Source organism: Salmo trutta, chromosome 1, assembly GCF_901001165.1.
Source record: "Salmo trutta chromosome 1, fSalTru1.1, whole genome shotgun sequence".
NCBI classification, from domain to species: Eukaryota; Metazoa; Chordata; class Actinopteri; order Salmoniformes; family Salmonidae; genus Salmo; species Salmo trutta.
Window position 1 is genome coordinate 44314509 of NC_042957.1, and position 22396 is coordinate 44336904.

At 46.1% G+C, this 22396-nt stretch overlaps 1 protein-coding gene across 1 annotated transcript; it reads right to left on the bottom strand.

Moving 5' to 3' along the window:
* Positions 1-526: 526 nt before the first annotated feature.
* Positions 527-22160, bottom strand: col1a1a (collagen, type I, alpha 1a). The gene is made up of 47 exons (XM_029757698.1): positions 21928-22160; positions 19362-19553; positions 18815-18837; positions 18532-18567; positions 17284-17376; positions 16516-16587; positions 15937-15981; positions 15367-15420; positions 14793-14846; positions 14557-14610; positions 14316-14369; positions 14001-14054; positions 13854-13898; positions 13648-13701; positions 13140-13184; positions 12934-12987; positions 12227-12325; positions 12057-12101; positions 11783-11881; positions 11569-11622; positions 11267-11374; positions 10509-10562; positions 10239-10337; positions 9997-10050; positions 9757-9855; positions 9296-9403; positions 8950-9003; positions 8781-8834; positions 8542-8586; positions 8093-8299; positions 7689-7850; positions 7306-7359; positions 6941-7048; positions 6496-6549; positions 6310-6363; positions 5770-5931; positions 5479-5586; positions 5015-5176; positions 4692-4799; positions 4407-4460; positions 4182-4289; positions 3857-3910; positions 3611-3718; positions 3223-3505; positions 2782-2972; positions 2407-2649; positions 527-1985 (listed from the first exon to the last, which is right to left on the bottom strand). The coding sequence occupies exons 1-47, from the start codon at positions 22007-22009 to the stop codon at positions 1839-1841; spliced, it is 4350 nt and encodes a 1449-aa protein (XP_029613558.1). The 5' UTR covers positions 22010-22160; the 3' UTR covers positions 527-1838.
* Positions 22161-22396: the final 236 nt, after the last annotated feature.

The following is a 22396-nucleotide window of genomic DNA, read 5'->3' on the forward strand; positions in this document are numbered from 1 at the left end:
TGTATTTATTTTTCTATTTCGGATTAACTATGCTTGAAACAAATTGGATTTCAATTGTGGAGTGGTTTTGCTTTTGCCGATCGATGCGTAAACATCAATGCGCAAACTGTGGGCACGATAGATTTTGTTGCATACAGGTGTCGGGCACCGCTGCTGTCTCCATGGGCGCGCCAATGTGGACGGTTATGGTCATCACTGGTAGGACAGAATGGAATATCTATTTCAAATCAACCCTGTCGAAAAGACATGAACAGCGTGGGAAAGCCAAATGTCTTGGATATGCATTTTCAAACTGGATTTTGCCCTGAGCGGTTTTAAGTCAGAAAAAGGATTAAACCATTTATCTTATGTTGTAAAGGTAGAGTATTGAAGTATTCCAGCTTCTGTGCTGTGTTTGTACTATTGAACTGTCTTTAATACTAACAAAGGCCACCATGTGTTTTTACTTTAGCCTAATCGTTGACATGGACATGGTTCCAACTGAAATGGTACCTAATTCTGCGAAGCATAGAATTTTCAGAGGCAAACATTTGAGATTTTCTTTAATCTTCCTTTCAGTCAAAACAACTAACAGGTGCAAGCTGTGCCTCATTCAAGTCCATTGGGCAGTCAGAGAATAGTCAAGATCATGTCTGACAAACATAAGGTAGACCACTTAACATGCTTTATTTCAGCATCCAAAATAATTAAAAACATCTCAAATTTTTATACATATACAAAATAGGTACAGATCCTCTTGTTTTAATCCCCCAACGATGTGTCTGCTTCTCTCATAATTTGATGATATTTCATTTTTTTCTGTGTTCAATTTTTTCCAAAACCCTTCCCATAAAATAACAAAACAAAAAAACTAAAACAATGGGGGGGGGGGGGGGGGGGGGGAGAGAAAAGGGTACTGCTAGAAGCAATTGGACAACAAAAGGCGGGGGGGGGGGGATTTCAAAACGAAACAAACAACAACCAAAAAGTGTCAAAAGATGTTTAAAACAAAACAGACAACAAATCCACCTGCTCATTCTACACTAGACAGGACCGTGTGCATCTTAACTACAGTATACCTCTTGCTATACCTCTGTTGCAGAGCTTTTAGCCAACACTTGAACACATCTGTTATGACTGACATCAAGATAATCTGCTAATTTAGCACCTAAAGTCCTGCAAGCAAGAATGACAACATAATAGCACAATTTTGATCACCCTCTATTGTCAGGACCTCATGAAGAATAGCACCTTTTGCAGCTGTTACTTTCAAACATACTTCTGCCGTGTAAAATCTAACCTGGGGTTCACTAACACTGGGTAACGTGGATTTCCTTTTTGAGGTAGCCATAAGATTAAAAAATAAATTGAACCCATGCCTTTAATGCTGCTTTTGTGTGACTTCAGAAGGAACAACAACTGCTTCCCCGGGTGAGTACAACAACAAGACACTTCACTGTCATTTTTAAGATTTATTTGACATCACCTGAAAGTGGTACAAAGCATTTAATTTTTCATTGTCCTTCCGCAGTGGTAAAAAAAAGTCACCTGTATCTGGGATGTTTTTTCTGTCAAACTCCAGGGGGGATTTTACACTTTACAAGTATATATTATTTTCTTTTTGCCAGTAAAACCATTGAGTCTTCTAAAGTATCCTCGGTGTTGATGGTGATGGTAATAGTGGTCCCAAAAAAGCTTGATGACACACAATCACTGTCTTCAGAAGTGCAGTTTTAAGCAAGTGGACCATTTGAATGGCCAAATGAAACTCGAGTTTTTTTTAAATGCATAGAAAAAGGTTGAGAGGGATGACTGCTAGAAAAAAAACATACAAACAATTTCAAGTCCAGATTTCTTTTTTACAAGAAGCAGACTGGGCCAACTTCAATGCCAAATTCCTGATTGGGTGCACCAACGTCCATAGGAGCGATGTCAATAATAGGCAGACGGGATGTTTTCGTTGTCTTGTAGTCGATGACTGTCTTGCCCCATGCACCAGTGTGCGACTGTGATGAGAAATGAGATGAAAACGGCACAATCAGAATCCATAGTTGCATTTCCTAATCAATTTAAATCATTCCTTGCCCTCCCCCTTTACCCTTTCAAAAGATGGCTCCTGGAAATACAGAGTTATGAAGAATAACATCTCAGATACTATCACAAAGACCCTCACATTAAACCCTCATCCGCTTCCAACTAGTGACCCTTGTCTTATACTAACACCATAATCCCAAAAGCCCTTTGCAATTTCACCTTAACAAGATTACTGCTGCTCATACCCACAGTCTTACATCAACTACCTCTTCAAGAGGAGAGAATTCTCTCTTGAACCATTCCTGAGAGGAAGGATTCTTTCTAGAACAGTTCCTGAGCGGACCCAGGCTAAGATACAGCAGAGAGTATGTAACAGGAGGAAGGAGGACTCACCGTGCAGCCGTCCTCGGTGACGCTGTATGTGAAGCGGCTGTTGCCCTCGGCTCTGATCTCGATCTCGTTGGAGCCCTGGAGCAGCAGGGACTTCTTGAGGTTGCCGGACTGCTGGTCCATGTAGGCGATGCTGTTCTTGCAGTGGTATGTGATGTTCTGGCTGGCCTCAGTGGCCATAAGGCGCAGGAAGGTCAGCTGGATGTTAACATCCTGAGCGCTGGAACCCTCACTGCCATACTCAAACTGTAGGGGAGAGGAGAAAGAGATGGAGTTAGCATGGTTTGGAGTTAGCATCAAGGACTCATCATCCCAGAGAATGGTGCGATTATGGTCCTCTTTTCTCAACAGCCTAGTTTGTCGCTCCGAGGTTCTCACCTGGAAGCCATCGGTCATTGCCTCGCCGAACCAGACGTGCTTCTTCTCCTTGATGTTCTTGCTGGTGTACCAGCTCTTCTTGGGGATTTCGGCCTCAGTGGGGTAGACGCAGGTCTCGCCGGTCTCCATGTTGCAGTAAACCTTGATGGCATCCTGGGTGCAGCCCTGGTCAGGGTCGATCCAGTACTCGCCTGCATGGAGAGGAGAGTGGATCCGTCAAGAACATCCAATGTGATTGTTGTTGTTGTTAAGAGACTACACTGACAGCAAGACTCACCAGAAACTAAAAGAGCATGTGTCTACTGAAGACGTCTTTACACCCTATGCTAAAGCTTGACAGAACCAACACAGCTCCATGCTTTCCTCAAAGCCAAGCAATTTCTTGACTAACGAGGAGCGAGCAACTGTAGTCAAGAATGGGTCTAAGACTCTCCAACTCACCGCTCTTCCAGTCGGGGTGGCACATCTTCAGGTCTCTGCAGGTGCGGGCGGGGTTCTTCTTGGTGCCCTCGGGAGAGCGGATGTTCTCAATCTGCTGGCTCAGGCTCTTGAGAGTGGTGTCTACCTCCAGGTCGCGGTCGCGCATCACGTTGGCGTCGTCGGCGCGGAAGTGACGGAAGGGATCGGGGGCCTTCTCCTGAGCGGGCTGAGCAATGAAGCCCATGTCGAATCCACCGCCGGGAGGTCCGGGGGGGCCAGGGGGACCGGGAGGGCCAGGGGGTCCCTATATGTGGAGGAAGCAAAGGCCAACCAAGATAGGATGTAAAGAAGAATAAGAGGAGTACAAGGAGCAAAATATATTGATTTTGAAGTGGTTGATGTGACTTACAGAGGGTCCCATCTCTCCAGAGCGACCACGGGGTCCGGGAGGTCCAATGGGGCCGGGCAGACCGCTCATACCATCTTTACCGGCGGCACCAGCAGATCCAGAAGGTCCCTAGTGTAGGGAGAGCCATAGCTTAATACGACAGTGTAGACTATCCACATCATATTGTCACCAGAGAAGTGATCCACAGTCAGAACGTTGCTGTGCTGATAGTTGTGTGACCGTTGTCATAATGTGGATCATACTCACTCTAGGTCCAGCGGGGCCAGAGGCTCCAGCAGGTCCTGACTCTCCAGATGGTCCCTATGGGCAGAAACAATAGATGTAGGTGCCTGTTATATCAAACAACAATATTACAGGGAGAAGGTAGATTTTTTTCCCCCCACTTGCTAGGTTTTGTGATATCTCGGCTTCATGCAGAAATATCTCTTCCTTGTGCCTTTTGCGGGCATGTCCGAATCTAGCCATTTATGGTGTACTGCATGTGGATAAAGGGTAGCCATTTCCCTTGTTTCTGCTGGAGTCACTTGTGTGTCGTTATTATTGTCGATTTGTAATCAGTAGGGGTACTCACGGCGGGGCCAGAGGGTCCCTGCATGCCAGTGAATCCTCTATGTCCCTTCATGCCTCTCTCTCCAGCCTCGCCAGCCTCTCCCTTGTCTCCACGAGCTCCAGCGGGTCCCTGGGTGAGAAAAGGACAGGTGTGTTCAGTATACCCTTTCCTCAGACTCAGAGTGGAAGAGCAGATATAGTATTCATCGTGATGGTTTTATGAATCTGTGATGGAGTATACACGTACAGATGGGCCACGGGGACCAGCAGGGCCAGCAATACCAGCGGGGCCAGCAGGACCCTGAAGAAGAGAGAGAAAGAGATTATGAAAATCAATTCAATTGATAATCCCAACTGGCATGTCCATCAACCCCTTATACAGCCGTAACTAGTTTGCAACAGGCGGCCATTTTGAGGCTACAACAGTTTAACATACACTAAGGTCTCTGAACATTATTAAGTCTGAATTGCCGCCCAGTTATGTATTCCTCGTCAGTCTAAGGGAGTAATGGTGGAGGATCTGGACACTTACAGACTCTCCACGGTCACCAGACTTTCCAGCAGGGCCGACGGGTCCAGGGGCACCAGGGGGTCCGGGGGCACCAGAAGCACCAGCAGCACCAGACTCACCACGCTCTCCCTATAGGCAGGACAGACAGGAACAGAGACGGGTCAAGAGAAGATCAAACTCCTGGACATGATCCAATTCATTACAGTATGTGATGCCTATTTCAGCCATGCAAGTAGTCGTGTAATGGTGCCCAGTGTAGATTGTCTACAGTATACCAACAGGCTGGTTCCCAAAGTGAAGGGTTGAATCTGTCTTGAGGACATGTGTATGAGCATAGCTCTCACCTTGGGTCCAGCAGCACCATCGCGACCAGAAGATCCCTCGTTACCAGGAGTTCCCTCGCGACCAGACTCACCAGGTGCTCCAGCCAGTCCAGGGGGTCCCATGGGTCCGGGGGGTCCACGCTCACCAGAGGGGCCGCCAGGTCCCTGCTTGCCAGGCTCTCCCTAAAGCAGGAAACGAAGAACAGGGTTAGACCTCAACCACAACACGAGAGTAACCACTACTGAAGTAGAGCAATGGCGACTCAACTGTATGAATAAGCTACTGCAAGAGCGTCGCACTTGTCGGCTGCCATCTTGGCAGAGATAGCACAGAGGGCATTTAGCATCATTGCGGCAGGCTTGTAGACTATCCAATCACTGCCTTATTGAAAAACTAGGGATATCCACCATGAACTGGGTCTTCTCTGCAAAACCCTAACGGCATTTAACGTGAAGTTCTATAACTAGCTCTCTACAGCACTGACCAGTTGCCCGGCGAGGCCGGGGAAACCGCGCTCGCCTCTCTGTCCGGGCAGACCAACAATACCACGCTGTCCTCCAATACCCTGAGGTCCGGGAGTTCCAGCGGGTCCCTGTAGGAGAGAAAGAGAATAGGTCATTGAGGTGTCCCTTTTCTAAAAGCGTCAGATCTAAACTCCAGCAGCGTGTGTTACAGGTGCACTCCAGAAGGAGTATTCGTATTGTTCTGGCTTGTCAGTGTAGGGGTCAGAGTGTTACTTTGTTAGGGTGACGGCCCAAAAAAAAGGGGTACTTACATTGGGACCATCTCCACCAGGCTGTCCCTTCTCTCCCTGGGCACCAGGGGGTCCGGCAGCGCCAAGCTCACCAGGACGACCGGAGGGGCCAGTCTCACCACGGTTACCCTTTTGTCCTTCCTTTCCACCAGGGCCTGGGGGTCCGGGGGGTCCGTTGTTGCCCTGAAAGAAAGAGGAGAGGATGGTTGAGTATGAGACGAGGCTGAAGTTGACCGAATACACCAGTATCAATGGCTGTTATCAATGACAGTATTGTGATTGGCTAAATGCTAAGCTAATGCCTAGCTAGATGCTTGTTTGGGCATCAGGCAATGCCGTTATGTCTTGGGTTGGTTGCACAATAACATGTTGTATTGATAGTTGTGCTGTTGTATTGTGGGATTGCTGTTTTAAGCTATTATCGAGCCGTTTGCTTGCTTAGTGTTAGCCTATGGTTAAATCTGGAACCTATGGCCACAGCCAGGGTATTGACTGGTATACTGATGGAGGAAGGGCATGGTTCAGTGTGAATGGAATGGTGGTAGAGAAAGAAGTACTTACAGATGGGCCGGGAGGTCCAACTCTACCAGCAGCACCAGGGAAACCAGTGGCACCCTACGGAGAGAAAGAGAGGCACTGGTCAACCTAGTGTATCAGATTGGGAAGCATGATACTACTTTACAAACGCTATCTTTTACAGTCAGACAGATGAGAGATGTTGGGAGGATAAGGTACAAAGCTACTTACAGGGGGACCAGCAGCACCACGGGCGCCCTTAGCTCCGGTGTTTCCAGCGGGACCCTGTGTGGATACAGCAGTGCTTCAGTCAGTAAGCAAGAGCAATACAAACATCTCTGTAATACTGTGGTCTTACCGGGTAGACCAATATAACACTACAGCTGAAGTCGCTGATATTACCATTGTAGGGCTATGCTAGTGCCATTCATTTGTGTAATGACTTTACTGCATATCACTAAAGAACTGTATAATAATATGACAGTATATGCCATTTAGCAGATGCTTTAATCTAAAGCGACTTAGTCACGCGTGCATACATTTTACATATGGGTCGTCCCGGGAATCAAACCCACTAGCCTGGTGTTGCAACTGCCATGCTCTACCAATTGAGCTACAGAGGACCATTTAAGATGGTCCAGGGTGGGTACCCAGTGGTCAGTCCCACGTGTTATACCTGAGGTCCAGGGGCTCCAGTAGGTCCAGCGGGTCCCTGGGGACCACCGTCACCCTTGGCACCGTTATCTCCAGCCTCTCCCTTAGCACCAGGCTGACCATCACCACCCTGAAGGAGAAGAGAGAAGAAGAAGAGAGAAGAAGTGATTGAGTGAATGTAGAGCAGATTAGTGTGGAGGTTCATCTAGACTGGATGCTATGGTAAAGATAAGCCCGTCTCATTTAATGTCAATGAAATCAACTTAGAATCGTCATAGTGTGCAAGATGTTACGAGTCATCATCTTGATTGACAACTGATGTCCATTTTAAATTGGCAACTGATTTCTGTGTGAATTGAGGACAGGTAAAGAGGTGTGTGTACTTACAGGAGGCCCAGCGAATCCAGCGGGTCCAGGGGCACCAGACTCACCACGCTCACCCTGGGAGAGGAGAAGGTTAGGGTTAGTCAGGTTAGGAGTGTGTTAAAGGTCGGGGACTAGCGTCATATGAGTGTGGGTCAGTTCTTTCTTCTATACACCTTCATTTCTACTTAAGTTTCATTCTTTATTGCTTGCTTTGGTGCACAGTACGTTCCGGCCCCATTTTAGCTTTTCTTCGTGCATTGTGGCGACGTGGTCTCTATTTGAAGCTTCAAGACTAACTCCCATAGAGAGATGCCTGTGGTGTGGATGCATGGGGAGCTATGTTTTAAGGTCTTTGTGTCATGTCTGTGGTGAGGTGGTAACCCGGGTGGGACTGAGGTACTCACAGGTGCACCACGGGCACCAGTAGGGCCACCAGGTCCAGGAGCGCCAGTCTCTCCCTTGTCACCAGGAGAGCCAGCAGGGCCGTTGGGTCCGATGGGGCCAGTCATACCACGGATGCCATCCTTACCACCGGCGCCATCAGCACCCTTGACTCCTTGGTCACCCTGTCGACACAAGAGTAGCTGAATCAGTACTGTTGTGGGTTATTAGGAAGTTGTGGGTTATGCAGATACAGAGACGGATGAGAGCTTTTTTGGACTCAGTCAAGTCCACTGTAATGCAAGTGGAAGTTTGGATGAATGGAGGGTATGCCACTGAGTGCCACAGAAGTATGAAGTCAAGGCCCACTGATGAACATGCATTTAGGCATGGAGGATGATAAGTGAAGGGTGGCACCGGTACTCACTCTGTCTCCCTTCAGACCTGGCAGACCACCAGCACCACGCTCTCCGGGCATTCCCTGCAGGCCAGGGGGTCCCTGGCCACCGGGGGCACCTGCGGCACCAGCCTCTCCCTTAGCACCATCGTTACCAGCAGAGCCTGGAGAGCCACGGGCACCAGCGGGTCCAGATGGGCCAGGGGCACCACGCTCACCGGGGAAACCTCTGTCACCCTGGGGTACGGAGAGAAGAGAGGGCATCAGCTTTGGTTCTGGAGCATCACGTGTATATAAGGTGAAGGATGTTATCGATGCCAATGCTAATGTCTTTAGCTTGGGTCAGCTGGGTGCTAGTCTGTTGCTGCTTCAGCTGTTAGCCGTTGTCTTGCTACACCTAGCTAAGTCGCTAGGCCACAGTGTCGCTGTAGCAGTCCATCACCCAGGAAGTGATGTCATTATTATTCTGGGATACTCACTCTGGATCCAGCGGAACCAGGGGCACCACCCTCACCGGGAAGACCCTAGAGAGAGAGAGAAGATATTAGAGATTACGACTAGAGATTTGAGATCTGCATTTGTGATGCTCAATGTTTAGCTGTGTCAAGTCCCAAATCTTGACAGGAAGTCAAGTGTCATGTAGTGATGAGTAGCAAGGACAAGGCATGGGGCAGTGAGTGGCAACACCAAAGATGCTGTAGTCCTGTAGTATTCTTACCTGCTCTCCGGGCTTTCCAGTCTCACCAATAGCACCTTGGGGTCCTGGAAGTCCCTGTTATACAAAGAGACAAGTAAGAGACAGGTGAGGCAAGGGTCAGAGGTCCTGAAGTAGGAGGAGGTCTGCGATCGTTCAGATGCTGATCATTTCCCATAGTTCAGTGCTGTACCTGGAATCCAGGGGGGCCACCGGCTCCCTGCTCGCCTCGTTCTCCAGAAGGTCCCTGAGGAGGAGAAGAAGGAGAAGAGTCGGTTAGGAAAATCAGCGTGACCGGCATAATGGTGGGTGCTACACCTTGGTAGTGGATGGGGTTACCCCCATATCATGTAAGGAAAAACAATCTGAGTGGTTTTGCAGTCTCCTAGGAGATTCCATGCTGGCTTGTATTAGTGATAGTGTTTGTTTGTGTGCAAGTGTGATGCAGTGCAGGTAATGCTGAAGAATGTTGTCCTCAAAGCTTTGGGGAGAATGGGAGTGAAGCATTGTGGGATGCTGGAGGGTGGAAGTGTACTTACGGCAGCACCGGGAGCACCAGGAGCACCAACATCACCATCTTTGCCGGGAGCGCCAACAGCACCAACGGGTCCCATGACTCCTCTCTCACCAGGCTTGCCACCCTCACCCTACAGGGGAAGACAAATACCCATTAGCTCATTTCCCATCAGAGAGCTATTCTGGATACTGAAATCTAGGTTTTAGGCTATGGACAACTATGTCATACATTGTAGTGAAGGCTGCTGAGGTGAGAACAGCTCATAGTAAATGGCTGGAATGGAGTCAATGGAATGGAATCAACCACATATGTTTGATACCATTCCATTGACTCCATTCCACCCCATTATTATAAGCCTTCCTCCCCTCAACAGCCTCCACTGTATATATTGTGTTACCTCTCAATTTCAGAGCTCATTTCTCGAATTGGCCCGTAAATGATTGTACCCGAATCAGAGCAGCGCAAGAGAGAAGGGTTACTCACTGCGGCTCCCTTAGGTCCGGGGAATCCCATGACTCCGGGCTGGCCTCTGGCTCCAACGGGGCCGGGAGGTCCGGGGCGACCATCTTGACCACCGGCACCCTGTCACAGGAGAGGGTAGAGAGTCAGTGACCACAGTGATATCGGGTGAAGTAGCCATAGGTCTTCATCTGCATCAGTGTCTTTCAGTGTTGTTGAATTGGTGTTGTGAGGGTCAGGTGAATCTGTAGCTGAGGAACTTACAGAGGGGCCAGTCTTGCCATCGGGACCAGGGCTGCCAGGGCTACCAGTCATACCCTAGAGATGGGGGGGGGGGCAAAGGTCAGGCACATAACATAGGCAGCATACACATCTTGACATGCCATATTAACATAAATATATGGGTTTCATTTTTATAGTATCTATTAGTTGTTGAATAATTATCCAACAATGATAGAGTATAACACATGTCCTGTGATCTGAGACCGGTCCCCTGTCTAACTCACCTTGGATCCAGGCATACCAGGCTCGCCGTTGCGGCCAGGCTCACCAGTGTTACCCTTAGCTCCAGCAACTCCGGCACCACCACGCTCACCAGGGCCACCCTATTATGGAGGGAGAGAGAGAGCGAGATGGAAAGAGAAGGGTGGAGAGAGGAGTTTGCTGTACTTAGCTAGTGGCCATAGCATGTAGCAACGTTTGGAGGTGCACTGTGGTGTATACATTTGAACATGTGTGTATGTTCCAGGTATATGTGTGTGTGTGTGTGTAGTCACCTTGGGGCCAGCAGCTCCATCAGAACCAGGGAAACCACGGCTACCAGGGGCACCCTGTAGGGGGCGACAAACACAACACAGGTCAATACCACAACACTGTCTGTCACTCCGTCAGTACCACAACATTCCTGCTACCTCAGTACCGTAACACAACCATTCAGTAACATTACTGCTCAGCAATCACAGCCCTCTGGTGGCCAAATTAGGTTATGAGCTAGCTATTGGTTCCAAAAAGAGATAAGCATTCATAAGTCAATGTGATTATTTATGTGATGGAGTAGTGGTATAGATATCATCGTTGTGTATGCATGTGCCAATACTAGCTGTACTGTGAGGAAGTAAGCAATGTATAAAAAGACACATGTCCAAGTTCTTGTATAGCACTCTCCTACTGACCCAGTTCCTATAGTTGATTTAAAGCATTATATTGGATGGTTCAAATTATATCATTTTGATGGGTATGAGGCAGTAACGCAATGGTGGTTCTTTGGAAGACAGTGGAGCAAAAGTATTGTGGATTTGGAGGACTACAACACAGTTTAGTGAGGGGGGGGCTATTCTAAAAGTAGGAGATAGGAGGACAGTGAAATGGAGATATTGGTCAACAGATTCTAACGCAGGGCTAGTTCCGTTATTATAGCATACTTTCCTCCCCTCTCTCTCTCCTAAAGAGAAGGGGAGGGGGGGAACGCCTACATGTAAAGGACAGGAGAACAGTATGATGAAGAGGGGACACTGTGACTATCCGGGGTACTTACGCGCTCGCCGGGGGCTCCACGGGCACCAGCACTACCGGGCTCACCACGGCCTCCTCTCTTGCCTTCCTCACCAGCAGGGCCGGCGGGTCCCTGGACTCCAGCGGGGCCCTGGGTAATGGAGAAACAAGATGAAGGTCAGAGAAATGGAGGGTGGCAAGGCATTGTGCTGAGATGTGGCTCAGTACAGTGGTAGAGTTCAGACACATACGGACTGCTGACTGAGTATGTGCGTACAGAGTACGTGCTATGGGTGACTTGGTGGATCGTATTTGACCAAAGAGGAAGTAAAAAGGTGTACTTACAGACTCTCCCTTAGCACCAGCCTCTCCCTTGGCTCCAGTAGCACCAACCTCACCCTAGGTTGAAGAAATAACAAACATCATTATCAGAATCCACACTCAATGGTCTGTGCATTCTGACCAAGTTATAACATCAACATAAATTAAGATAACATATATTTATTTAACATTTTTTGTACAATATCTAGTGATGGAAGTCAGAGAGAGCTGGACTTACAGTGTTACCCTTGGGCCCGGGAGCTCCACCAGCACCCTGGGGTCCGGGGGGTCCACGGGGTCCAGGGAAGCCAGGAGCGCCAGCAATACCAGAAGAACCCTGGAGGAGGCAGCAGAGAGACAATCATTATACATCCTGGATTCATCATCACTGAGTGACCAGTCAGTGACAACAATATTGGTTATTTCCAAAGTTGAACTAACAAATACCAAGACAAACCAATGAAAACTAAAATGGCTAGTTCAGTGAGGAGTGGGGTGAGGTGTATACTCACAGGGGCACCCTTGGTACCGGGGTTTCCATCAGCACCGTTGTTTCCCTACAAGAGATACAAACCAACGGGTTAGAGGGGAACGTCTCTCACAAGGATAGCAAATTTAACTTAAAGTCTCCAACACAGACCAGAGGTGTGTTTCACTAGAGGTTTCTAAAGCTGAGACTCACAGCAGGGCCAGCAGCGCCAGCGGGTCCGGGGTTACCAGCCTCTCCACGGGATCCCTGGGGTCCCTCGCCACCACGAGCTCCCTGGGCACCAACCTCTCCCTGTTGGGGTGAAGATAGGTCAGGGCAAGAACCTGGAACTAATATTGTACTAGTACTACCTTAAGTACTACCCTACACAAGTACTACTCTAGTAGTACTACTGCTACCAAGTGAAGTACTACTGTACTAGTACTGTACTACCCTACTCCCTAGTACTTCCTTATGGTAGTACTGTACTATGCTGCCATTCAATTAAATGATGTCCACATCATGACCCCATATAAATCAATGTGACCTCTGAACCCACATGACCCCTGTAGTGGACAGCTTGGCAGCGCGAGCTCATTATAGTGATCCATGAAGACATTACAGCAAGACTGTTCTGCAGTCAGAGGGTTCTTTCTTCTCATAGTCACCCTTTAGATAAGCACCAACCCAACAGTTGTTCTATAAAAGAAAGAGGATGATTCGTCACTTGGGGCCGATGTAGTTAGCCGCCTTTTTTTGTGCTAGAATGGATGTAATGTATGTTTTTATCTCATCTACCTCTCCAAATACTGCCCCCTGGGAAAGAGCTAGAGGTGAGGGTAGAGGGTGGAGGATAGACAGTAAGAAGGTAGGAGGTATACAGGTGTGTGAACACGGATAGGTGCAAGTTGACATCTTACCTTGGCTCCAGGGCCACCGGGGAAACCAGGGGCACCAGCGGGGCCAGTGGGGCCCTAGAATACAAGAAAACAAGAGAGAGAGAGAGAGAGGAATGAGTTACAGTCTAAATGATGAATACTGCATAAGTGTGCTTGTGTACCAATATGTTTCTGTTGATGGTTGTGTACTGTTTATGTGTGAATAGATAGCTGGCGTTAATACTTACAGGAGGACCAGCAGCACCAGCAGCACCATCGTTACCACGAGCACCCTGCAGGAGAGAAAGAGGCACAACAGGGTCAGATGCAACTAGCTATCAGCCTTCAGGGTCCAATATGGCTGAACTATAAACATCAATTGTAAACAAACAAAATGGCTGACCCTTCAATGTCAGAATCCAACATGACACTGTAAAACTAAATAACTGACATACTGAATTGTAAGAACATGTGAAAGATGGCTTCCTACTGAGGCCAGTATACAAGGCTTATGTTCCACAATATAGGGCATTCAAGTAAATCAGGTTGTGAGGCCTTTTGTAGATTGAGAGTAAGAATGGTTGTTTCCAACAAATTAGCCCTGGACTGATCAGTAAAACATCTGAAATATGCAAAACGCTTGGGAAACGTGATGACCCTTGAGCTACAGGAATAGGGTCTCTCACAACTATGTTGTGATGGTGATAGTGCACCCCTTGTTTATGGTTACAGGGGGTGGTTTTGGGGTTGACTTACAGCAGCTCCGTTGGGTCCAGCACGGCCTCTCTCACCAGGCAGACCACGGGGCCCCTAAAAGAGAGGGACAGATATTGGCACGGTAAGTAATCATGGCTGCCATTCACATTACTACTGTATTGCAGAATGCTAAAAATGAGTGTGATCTTCTCTCGACACTCATTTTCTTGTGTAGGACTGTTGAGAAAATGGAGGGTGGGACTCACCATGGCTCCAGCGGCTCCGTTCTCACCGGATGCACCAGCCTCTCCCTGAGGAAGGACAAACAGACAGGTCAGTGAATGGGGGATGAGAGAGGGGAATTATGTGTGATTTCAACATTAGTAGGAGAGATGGAGGAGAAGGGGTCTCACCTTGGGTCCGGCAGGGCCAGACTCTCCCTTAGCTCCATCAAGACCGCTGAATCCCTAGAGAAGGAAGTAGAGAGAGATAGAGGAGAGAGAGAGAGAGAGAGATGGAGGACAATATTAGAGGAGAGGAAAACAGGGCAGATTGTATTGCTGCTATTTGGGAAGTATAGGCTGATGTTGCCACCAGACACTGGTCCAAGATCAGTTTAGCGTGCATCCCCTTCATGATTAAGGTTAGGCATAGGGACGTTTAGCGGATCCTGGATCTGTTCTGGAGAGCAACTTCTACCAAGACAGTTTGGGGGTGCGGTGACTCACTCTGTGTCCCTTGATGCCGGGAAGGCCGGGGGTTCCGGGGAATCCACGAGCTCCCTGGAGAGAGAGAAAGAAAGAGAAAAAAGATAACGGGACATGTTATCAGTGCAGTTGATGGCTTAATATTCCTTGAAGTAGATGAGATGTCTCATGGTGTCTGACTATTAGGTGCTATTGCTCTTGAGACTAATGTTCTAGAGTGAGTGTATGGATGGAGCAACATTACAATGACATTGCGACTCACCTGTGGGCCGGAAGCTCCACGCTCACCGGGGCGACCAGGCTTGCCAGACTCACCCTGGATGGGAGTAGAGGAGGGTAGGAAGGAAGGAAGGAAGGAGTGGGATGGAGAGGAGGAGACAAGGTGAGGAATAAATGATGATCCAAATCCATCCCCTTTATGAATATCTTACCCAGAAATTGTCCTGGGACATAGATGGTAAATGGTCGATTTTAATTATGGATATCTTGGTGACTTACATCATCTCCGTTCTTGCCAGGGGGACCAGCAGGACCACGGGGGCCCATGGGACCCTGTAAGAGATAAACCACTGGGTGAGAAGGCTGTGTATGTGTGTGTGTGAGAGAGAGTTATCTTGATATGAGAAATATCATTAAAATTTGTCAGTGATGGAAATAATCTAGGATAATTTGTCATTAATCTAGAAACTTGATTACCTAATAGGTAGTTAAATCAAAATACTATTGGAAGGTGGTGATGGGGGTCTGTGTTGTGTGTGTGTGTGTGTGTGTGTGTGTGTGTGGGGGGGGGCACATTAACATACATTGGTGACCCTGTGACCTTAGTTGACTCCATTCCAAGCATCAGGATAGAGCAAGAACTATGCAGCAGGTAATGGGTGGTTTAGTAGTCTGGAGGTTGTTTGGAAGTAGTTTTTTAAGTGTAGTTATTGTATGTTGAGCTATTTTTCTGCTTTTTGGCATTGTATTGCCCTGCAGAATATGGCGTAGAATTCAGCCATATTGAGGGATTCAGATACTAAGGTGATGTTGACGAATCATTTTCTGGAATATTCCGGAACGAGATACTCACAGAAGAACCAGCCTCACCAGGCTCACCAGGGGGGCCAGTGAAACCCTGAGGTCCCTATAGGGGGAGACAAAGCGATAATGTCAGACTTTGATGTTCATTCATCCAAAAGAAAAACAAAAAAACATTGTTTAGTTTTGTTGACAATGGGCAATAAGTCCTGTGGGTAAAACATTCCCATTATAGTTATTATAGTCATTATAGTCATTATAGTTATCAAAGACTGAAACTGAATGTAAAAAAAGGAGAAAGAAAAGCTATAGAAATAGTCAACTAAGTAAAGCCAATGACAGACTAGCAGCTTACTAAAATGGAAATAAAATGACAAGAACTAAACAGACACTAAATAGAAGTGGTCAGGAACCTATCAAATTAAACTAAGTTAACATACAGCCATATACGCTTAAAAAAAACACACCTACAATTAAACAACTCGAGAGCGACTTCAACTCCCATCATGCAATTCACCTAGAGTCATAAACTGACCTCTTTTTGACCTTTGAACCGAGGTCTCTTCCCCTACATGACAAATGTCACTTAAACAGCTAGAACACAAAGGGAAGGGATACTTACACTTGAGCCAGGAGGTCCAGGGGGACCACGAGGACCCATGGGGCCCTGTCAATCAAAAGGAAGAGAAACGATCAGAAAATGATTGACCAATCACATCAGTCTTCCCATTAGAATATAGAAGGAGCCAACGGACCAAAGGATCAACCAAAGGTTGGGTGGGCGAGGGTTAAAGTCCTCCCAAAGTATACATTCTAACGCCCAACAGTCGCACCATGAAGAGTGATATTAGAACAGTGGTATCAGTAACCTTTCAAGGCATCTACACAGTGGTAACAGGGGAATTGATGCTATTATTGAAGTGACAAAGTAGGAAGAGTCAAAGGTTATGCAGATATCTCAAACATGTAGTGCATGGTGTTAGTCGTTTATGGAAGTACATAAGAGATAAAAATATGATATTTTTTTAATGGGATAGTATTTGTTGTGACATATGGAGTACCACAGAGGCCATTTTGCAGGACTTCTGCTGAGCAAAAGTCTCTCATGGCCATAGTTTTTGGTAGTGTCTATACACAAAACAGATACCACGAGTGAGTGATGCTACTAGGCCAACAGGCTCTGTGTAGTTTTTGCCCGTACCATGGGGCCGGGCATTGACATGCCACCGCCGCTCTTCTCATCAAAACCACCAGACATCTGAGGGGAGAAGTTCTATAGGGAGACACAAGGTAGAGAGAGAAGATGTGTTACAGTCAGTCAGTATTGGGAATCATGAGAACATTACAGTGATCTCGACATACAGCATATGGATGGGCCTAACACAGCTGGAGAATGCAAGGCACTAGGCCTGTCCATATCAATGACAGATCTGTTCATATCCATTACATATCTACAGGGTGACTACCTCTCTGGCGTTTCCTAGCTGTCCACTCCTGGCTGGGCGCTGTCCACCTGCCCTGGTGCTGAAATACAGACTGCACTGCACTCTAACCAGAATAGCTTAGCATCACACCTCCCGTGCTCTTGCCTCTACTCTTTTGGGTGGTTTATCATTATGATTTGGAGATTTCCATTCTGAATAGACTAGCACAATTGTTCCTGTTGTATTCACTGTGCAAACACTGTATTTGGAGCCTGTCCAGACTATAAGGAGATCAGTGAGGTTAAGATATGTGACATCATAAGAGGGTGTTGGTGTGTTCCTCACCCAGCTGTCAGAGTTAGCCACTTTCTCCCATTTCTTTAAATCTAAGTTACTAACCCCCAACATAAGCTGCCCCTAATCTCTGATCTAGGATCAGTTTCCTCTGTATAACGCATAACCTTTTAATCATTTGACCTGGGTCAAAGCTGACTCTGGGTCAGTGCTAAGTAGGCTAAACGTCCATCTTGGCCTGAGATACTTACTCCGCCAAGACCAGGGGGTCCAGGGGGGCCTGGGGGTCCAGGAAGGCCGGGCTGGCCGGGAATACCATCGTTGCCGGGGAAACCAGCAGGTCCCTGCAGTAGAGACAAGAGAGAGAAGCTGGTTAGTGATGAACTATCACAGAGACATGGTAGTAGTCATTGAATATAGAAAAGGGCTTCGTTATTATCTATGGGAGATAAGGCATCAGTGAAGAGTGACAAGGGAAAAGCTAACATAGGCCTTGGGGTTGGGGTGAACTCAAGGCATATTGGCCCCTAGTATAATACAAGCAAATTGATGGGTCATATCTGTAATACCTTCAGATTACTTTTACATTAGTCGAGTTATCTACCTGTCCTTCCATACATCAATCTATCTATTTGTTCATTCAACTGTATAAGTATCTTCCAGTCTGTCCATCCATCCAATTGGTCGGAGATAAAATTACACGCATGGTCTCACTTACAAGACAATCCCAAGTACCTTAAGTCATAAAGATTGTAACACTACACTGTGCCCACTTCAAGTATTTGGTTAGGGCCAACCAGTCACTGTCCCAGATATTGTGAGAACCACATTATTCTTCAAATTAATTTGAAATGGAGTAGAACTATTCAAGATAAGAAATTGTATTTCTAGTTCAATAAATGTACAATATATCTGCATATGCTGGCCCAATACAAATCCACACATATCTCAAAATACTAGTCACCAAATGGGTATCTAGACAGGTTGGGCTTGGATGAAGTAAAACATTTATACCAATTGAAAAATATGAATTGAGATTTAAATAATGAAGATAGTGGTCGACTATTTAGCTCCACTAGTAAACTCCAAAGACTCTGGATGTACATGTTTATCCATTGCAATCGATTATAATCTAACCTCATGTCAGACATTACCAACATAAAAACAGAATCTACTAATAGCTAATATCTTATAGGCCAAAACTCTGCTATGAGTATTACGAGCTAGCACAACAGTCATTATGAGTGATATGTGCAAGACGCTAGGCCTGTCCTTTAAAACTGAGACAAGAGGCACACAGGTACAAAAATACACCAGAACATAGGGGCCGAATCCTAACTTGGGATACAGGTGCAAACCTTTAACGTCCACACACCTCTATCAATGGAGGATTAGTGAAAGACTGTGACTTTAAGTTTTGCATGAATCTCATGTTTGTTAGGTTTTGGCCCCCAGGAAGTGAATACAAAGCATGATAGGAATAAGGAAGTGAAACGTACTGGCTCTCCCTTGGCTCCACGATCACCCTGGGGTCCCTATTTGATGGGGAAATAGTAGCATTAGGTTATGGTTGTAATTTAAGATGTGGTTCTTATTGTGATATGGCCTTACTAGTTTTGCAGTGCAAGATAAAATAGTTTTGTTGCAATGATGTGTTTATAATGAATCAACAATAAAAAATACATGTAAAGTACACTTTAAACGTTAACAATAATAGCAAATGTAATTATAATAGCCTTATCTAATAGTTAATAACAATAAGGATCATAATATCATATTTACCTCAACCTTTGGCTCCTGGAAGCCTATGGTAGCAACAGAGAAACAACAATTAGATTAAAATGTGAAATATCTGAAATAGTCTGAAGAGTAAACAAATACAAATATTTGTAGGGTGCATTTAAATTGTACATAAGGCCTACTATGTTATTAGATTTAGAACTAATAGGGGCCTACAATGTCTGAACTAGGCCTAATGAAAATGTACACAAATGCCCAATTTGAGACTAGGTCAAAGTTGAAAGGAAGGCCAAAGGTAGTTAGGAGGTGGCAGTGGCACCAGACTGGACATGCGCATTATATGTGCCTGAAGCACTGAATAGTATCCCATCCCATTTCGGAGGAAAAGGGGAAAAAATGACTGGTGTGATTAGAATAAAAGGTAAATCCAAGTTAATTCCTCGTTGGCCATCCATAAAATGCTGTCCAACCCCTTAAAAGTAAAAGCCGAACAGTCCCTCTGGGGCCTCGAAAAACGTGTCAAAACGGATTCTGAGAGTGCCTGCGCCTGTAACGTAAACCTCGTTGCGTCGGGAGGAAATCGGCGTACCGTCGTCGGGGCAGATGGGGCAGCATTCGTCGTGGGGGATCACTGGATTGGGGCAGTCGGATGTGTCCTCACAGATAACTTCGTCGCACATGACGGTGCCGCTATCGCACACGCAGATCTGGCATGGCTCGGGTTTCCAGACATCTCTGTCGTTGTAGAATTGACCGTCCAACGTACAGCTGCCGGCGGTGCCTGAGAAAGATGCAGAGATTAAATAGTTTAGATCGCTTGCCTCCAATGTCGACCTAGAAGGCACGGATGCCCATGTGATGACGCTTTGACCAGGTGATGCATACGAAAATGTATGTACTCACCAAGTCCCTCTGGATAAGAGTGTCTGGTAAATCAGGGTTTCCTAACTCCAGTCCTTGATCACCCCCACAGTACACCTTTTTGTTGTAGCCCCAGACAAGCTCACCTAATTCAACTTGTCAACTAACATTAATCATTAAGCCCTCATCAAGTTAATTCAGGTGAGTTTGTCAGCGGCAACAACAAAAATGTGTGCTGTCGGTGGTACTCTAGGCCTGGAGTTAAGAAACGCTGCGCTAAATGACAAATGTATTTGTAATGCCTTGATTGGAATGAACAACAGGACAGAAGGCCTGGCAAACGATTAAAGTAAGGCCTATTTCCTACATTTATGTTGACAAATATTGTTGAAATGTAAAATAGGGGTGGGTATAATTTGTGGTACGTTCCAACAGGAATATGTTACAAAAACTTCGTAAATAACAAGGTTGCCTACAAACAACGTTTTCACTCAGTACGTTTATTCCGAAAAATGTCTGTCCTCACTCTGGTAGCCTATGGACAAACATTAAGAATAAGCTACATGGTGAGTTGATGCCTATTCGGCAGCTAGTTAGCTAAGTGAATTGATCATGCTACTTCGTATGCGTTGTCTTTTGGCATCCTTGTACATGACGACGTTTTTGGAACAGATTCCTGTTATAACGTTCGACAAATTATACCAACCCGCAAAATAGTAAGCCCTGAGGGGTATACTACAAAGTAGGATCAATTAGTTACCCGGATAACTTGCCTAAAAAATCTGAAATAACTTATTGATTTTCTGCATCATTAAGAAAATAATAAGTAGTTGTTTATTTTAAAGTTAGATGGCTAACTAATTGATTCGGCTTTGTAGTATAATCATCAGGCTTGACTACCTCTGAAAATTCGTTTTGAGCTTGTTTATTTATTGTTGGATATCAAACCAGACATTGCATTCCCAAAGTAAGCCCAGCTAGCGCTCTAACTAGGCCTAAATAGCCAATATTATATTGTATTGATGGCGAATTTGTGATCTTCGTTTAGCCGTGGGCCCGACTACCTGTGTCCAAACCAACAATGTTGGTCCACAGGAGTTGCTACAATTTGACTGTAGAGGGCGAAACAGTCAGTGGAAAAGGTCCACGTCGTCAATGCTGTCCTCCAAACGCTGCTGTAATAACTGAAAACTGTCGGTTTGGCAACCACCCGCGTTTATACCTCAGTGGAAAGTTTCCGAAGTCTGAATGTGTTTTCAATTATTAAAAAAATGAAAGGGGGTGGTAGGGGGCGCATTGAAAACATTGAAATGTTGGTGGAGTTGCATGTCAGAACCACATGGTGGCGCTACAGGGCCGTAGAGCGAATTTGCACATCTGTACGCCCCAGATGCAACTAGAAACCCTATACTCAAGTGTTTGGTGACACCATACATCCAATAACTTAAAACGGATTATGTAGTTTGTCTATAGGTAATGCATTTAGGTTCGTATACTTTATCTCTATTTGAATACACTTTTTGTAAGTAGTTACCTGTGCCAAATAACTGCGCTTGAAACTATTCAAGGGAAGTTGCGCATGATGATGCTTTGTCCTCTCCTTCAACATTTAGGTCACCGTATTCTTTCCACAAACGTAAAAATATAGCCTACCTGTGATGAATGACTGTATACATTCCATTTAGAAAAACTCGAGGTTTAAGATTACCATGGTTCAGGAATGACCCTGCTCCTTTTCTACATGGCTGACATTTTAGCCTCAGGCTACGAATTATTGCTCCATAACCAACTGAATAACTTTATTTCCAGACTGAGCCATATAGGCCCGTTCAATTCCACTCAGTCCAATGGGCAGAGAGTTGGCATGCCTTGTAGCCTTCCCCTCTATCCCTTACATGCGTTCAAATATTTCCAGCTGTTAAAATGTACCTCCAGGGCATCAAATAACAACTGGAAGGGAAAGCCTTGGAACCTGTACCAACTCGTTCCAAAGGCACGCGCAGTCACGCGTGAGAAGGCCCACAAGCAATGACGCGCATACACTCTGCTCAAGCTGCAAGAGGTAGGCTATCCTTATGAATCCCACAGCAACAAAAACATTTAACCAGTCAATAAACATTTACCACAGATAAAGAATAGAAATGTATCCTAATATATCTGAATAGCTCAGTCATCACCAAACCTTTTTCCTATTAAAACCACCTTTCTCTTTCAGCCCAGTCTTTCCATATCAACTTCGTTAAGACAATAGATACCATACCAGAGGCAAGGATAGACTAAAAAGAGACACTTACGATCGTCCTCGCCTTGTCCTCTTGCCAAAAGCACTGTTGCGCTGAGCAACAGCGCTAACCGAATATCCACAAAGCTGAACATGTCTAAATATTAGACATGTAGACTCTTTGAGGCGAGGGGGGAAGTTATATTTTCCGTTAGACTCCAATCATACAAGTAGGGTCCGGTTCTCTGTATTTCCAATCCAGACCCCGCAGAAAACTCCCTACTGCCTACATAAACTTTTTGCCCTGCCTTTTATATTCCAAACTTTTGGGGAGGTGCTGGCCACACCAGAAATCTCCAGCATGCTCATGTTCATTAAAAAAAGTTCCTCCTTCCATCAGTACAAAGGGGGTGTCGTAGGCACATTTTTCACCTTGAAGTCTCAGGAAACTTGATCTTTCAAGAAAAGGTGGAGGTTTTGTAAAAAAAAACCTCCCCTATCCCGGCTTAGACAGACGACAGGCCATGGCATCTCCAAAAGTC